At 53.9% G+C, this 3322-nt stretch overlaps 1 protein-coding gene across 1 annotated transcript; it reads left to right on the top strand.

Moving 5' to 3' along the window:
- Window positions 1–209: 209 nt before the first annotated feature.
- Window positions 210–3053, top strand: LOC139402518 (zinc finger protein ZIC 5-like). The gene is made up of 2 exons (XM_071146510.1): window positions 210–1072; window positions 2517–3053. The coding sequence occupies exons 1-2, from the start codon at window positions 598–600 to the stop codon at window positions 2960–2962; spliced, it is 921 nt and encodes a 306-aa protein (XP_071002611.1). The 5' UTR covers window positions 210–597; the 3' UTR covers window positions 2963–3053.
- Window positions 3054–3322: the final 269 nt, after the last annotated feature.

Below are 3322 nucleotides of genomic sequence, written 5' to 3'. Positions count from 1 at the left end.
TTGCTAATCGGCGGAGGAAAAAAACCCTCAACCAACATGGATTAAATTTGAAGTAAATCTGTCTTCTCATGATAGGCTATAGAGGGCATTGACATTATGCATATGTAGTCCCGGCCTATAGATGCCACAGATGTTCACTTGGCGAGCGTCCTCGTGCTTACCACTGGGGGGCGCATCTCAATAATTCCGAGTGTATTCTCATCTCCCTTTCCTTCGAATCCACTGATCTGAAAAGACTGGAGTGAGGAAATAAATCACCTTCATCCGCCATATTGCTTTCTTCTGTTTTTCAAATCAGTGCCGCCTGAGCTGAAGGAATAGGTGATGAAGAGAGGACGCCATTTTACACCATTGGGATACGGTCATAGATCTGCCAGTTTTTCTTACAACTATGTGGGGACGGACCACCTGGTTCTAACCGGGTTTACGGCCAATTTACAGAATATGCCTCATGCTCCTCGGTAGTCCAAAACCTGGGCGGACCGCGTTAAGATCAACGTGGTTTCCCCAAATCAGCGCGGTTTCTATCTGCAGCTGCAGGAAGCATAAAGGACAGAGAAAGGCAAGACAGCCAGCCCGAGGCCCGTCTCTACTACCATGCAGCGGCCGGGTGGTCGCCATCGCCACAATGGCCACTCTCTGCTCCGCAATAACAATTCCATGATCTCATACATCGCTTCTCCTTCACCGCGCGCTTCTACCACGGGCGCCTATGCGGAATACTCCACCAACAACAACAGGCCGATAAAGCCCGAGCTGGTCTGCAAATGGACGGACCACGAGCACCGTGACCGAACTTCAAAACAAAGGATATGCGACCAAACTTTCAGCTCCATGCACGAGCTGGTGGACCACGTAAGCACCGAGCACGTCGCTGGGCTCGAGCCCCTGAGCCATGTTTGTATGTGGGAAGAATGCCTGAGAGAAGGAAAGGCGTTTAAAGCCAAATATAAACTGATAAACCACATCAGGGTACACACTGGGGAGAAACCGTTCTCCTGCACTTTCCCAGACTGCGGGAAAGTGTTTGCTCGGTCGGAAAACCTCAAGATTCACACGCGCACGCACACAGGTATGTAGATAATGTTCCATAAAGGACACTGGGAATGCCAACAAAGAACCGACCCTTTCGTTTCCTTCATTCCACAGTGAAAGGTTATGTTATTCTACATGGCGTCATTGGGCCTATACTAAAAGTAAACAATGGGACAACATTTCAGATGTATATACAGTAGGTTAGTCACTGCTTGCCAGACAGGCAGAGCACGTCATCATGTTGACATGTTCCACACACAGTCCTATTCAGGAAGTAGCCTGTTTGTGGAGTAGTAGACTACACTGTGTGGTGGGGTTTGGCCATTGACAAGAAGGGAAGGACCTTTTAAAGGGAAGGTCCAGGGAAGCCAGCTGTAGAAAAGGGACATTGTTCTCAGTCAGTGAAGTGACACTGTTTGACATATTTCATGCAGCTACATCAACTCGAGGTTGACAGATGGAGCACGGTACACAGGGTAGGGTGGAGCACGGTACACAGGGTAGGGTGGAGCATGGTACACAGGGTAGGGTGGAGCGCGGTACACAGGGTAGGGTGGAGCGCGGTACACAGGGTAGGGTGGAGCGCGGTACACAGGGTAGGGTGGAGCGCGGTACACAGGGTAGGGTGGAGCGTGGTAATCACGGTAGGGTGGAGCGCGGTACACAGGGTAGGGTGGAGCGCGGTACACAGGGTAGGGTGGAGCGCGGTAATCACGGTAGGGTGGAGAGCGGTACACAGGGTAGGGTGGAGCGCGGTACACAGGGTAGGGTGGAGCGCGGTACACAGGGTAGGGTGGAGCGCGGTACACAGGGTAGGGTGGAGCGCGGTACACAGGGTAGGGTGGAGTGCGGTAATCACGGTAGGGTGGAGCGCGGTACACAGGGAAGGGTGGAGCGCGGTACACAGGGTAGGGTGGAGTGCGGTAATCACGGTAGGGTGGAGCGCGGTACACAGGGTAGGGTGGAGCGCGGTACACAGGGTAGGGTGGAGCGCGGTACACAGGGTAGGGTGGAGCGCGGTACACAGGGTAGGGTGGAGCGCGGTACACAGGGTAGGGTGGAGCGCGGTACACAGGGTAGGGTGGAGCGCGGTAATCACGGTAGGGTGGAGCGCGGTACACAGGGTAGGGTGGAGCGCGGTACACAGGGTAGGGTGGAGCGCGGTACACAGGGTAGGGTGGAGCGCGGTACACAGGGTAGGGTGGAGCGCGGTAATCACGGTAGGGTGGAGCGCGGTACACAGGGTAGGGTGGAGCGCGGTACACAGGGTAGGGTGGAGCGCGGTACACAGGGTAGGGTGGAGCGCGGTACACAGGGTAGGGTGGAGCGCGGTACACAGGGTAGGGTGGAGCGCGGTACACAGGGTAGGGTGGAGCGCGGTACACAGGGTAGGGTGGAACTTGTATGTTGTGTTGAAGATGTTTAGTCCTGTGACTGATGTTCTATTTCCTCCCCATAACACCTTTCACCTCTCTTTCTAGGTGAGAAGCCATTTCAGTGTGAGTTCCCCGGCTGCCTGCGGAAATTCGCCAACAGTAGTGACCGTAAGAAGCACTCGCAGGTTCACACCAGCGCCAAACCGTACGACTGCAAGTCCCACGGCTGCTTCAAGTCCTACACGCACCCCAGCTCCCTCAGAAAACACATGAAGATCCACCTCAACGCACTCAAGTCCTCTCCTACCTCCGAACCCATAGACCTGTCGTTCACAGGGATTCTTGGGAAACGTAGTTCCCGGGATTACGTAGCTTCACGGACTAACTGCTCGTCCTCCAGGCTCTCGCTGGCTCCGACGGTGTCCAACATGAAGGAGTGGTACGTGTGTACCAGGACCACAGGTCAGGGACAGAACTACCTCCAACTCACAGCAGACCAGATCAAGTCAGAACCGTGCGGTGCTGATGAGGAGTATTATAACCCCACGTAGCAGGAGGCTTTGCATTAGGGACCGTGTCCACTACAATGGATCCTAAATACAGGGGTAGAAGCTGTAAGGACATGACATACGTCTCGTATCAAAATGGCCATGTGATTATTTAAAACACTTATTATTATTTTAACCTTTATTTAACTAGGCTAGTCAGTTAAGGACGAATTCTTATTTACAATGACGGCCTACCCCCGGCCAAACCCGGATGACACTGGGCCAATTGTGCGCCGCCCTAGGGGACTCCCAATCACGGGCGGATATGATACAGCCTGGATTCGAACCAGGGACTGTAGTGACACAACTCCATGCACTGAGATGCAGTGCCTTAGACCGCTGCGCCACTCGGGAGCGATGAGC

This window comes from Oncorhynchus clarkii, unplaced genomic scaffold (genome assembly GCF_045791955.1).
Source record: "Oncorhynchus clarkii lewisi isolate Uvic-CL-2024 unplaced genomic scaffold, UVic_Ocla_1.0 unplaced_contig_8910_pilon_pilon, whole genome shotgun sequence".
Lineage (NCBI taxonomy): Eukaryota > Metazoa > Chordata > Actinopteri > Salmoniformes > Salmonidae > Oncorhynchus > Oncorhynchus clarkii.
Note: the sequence above shows the minus strand (reverse complement) of the source record. Positions and strands in the feature narration are given on the sequence as shown.

Excerpts from the sequence above, each read along its gene's own strand:
- LOC139402518 (XM_071146510.1), top strand. The coding sequence starts at position 598 with ATGCAGCGGCCGGGTGGTCGCCATCGCCACAATGGCCACTCTCTGCTC. Across the intron at positions 1,073-2,516 it reads TCACACGCGCACGCACACAG|GTGAGAAGCCATTTCAGTGT; the intron begins GTATGTAGATAA and ends CTCTCTTTCTAG.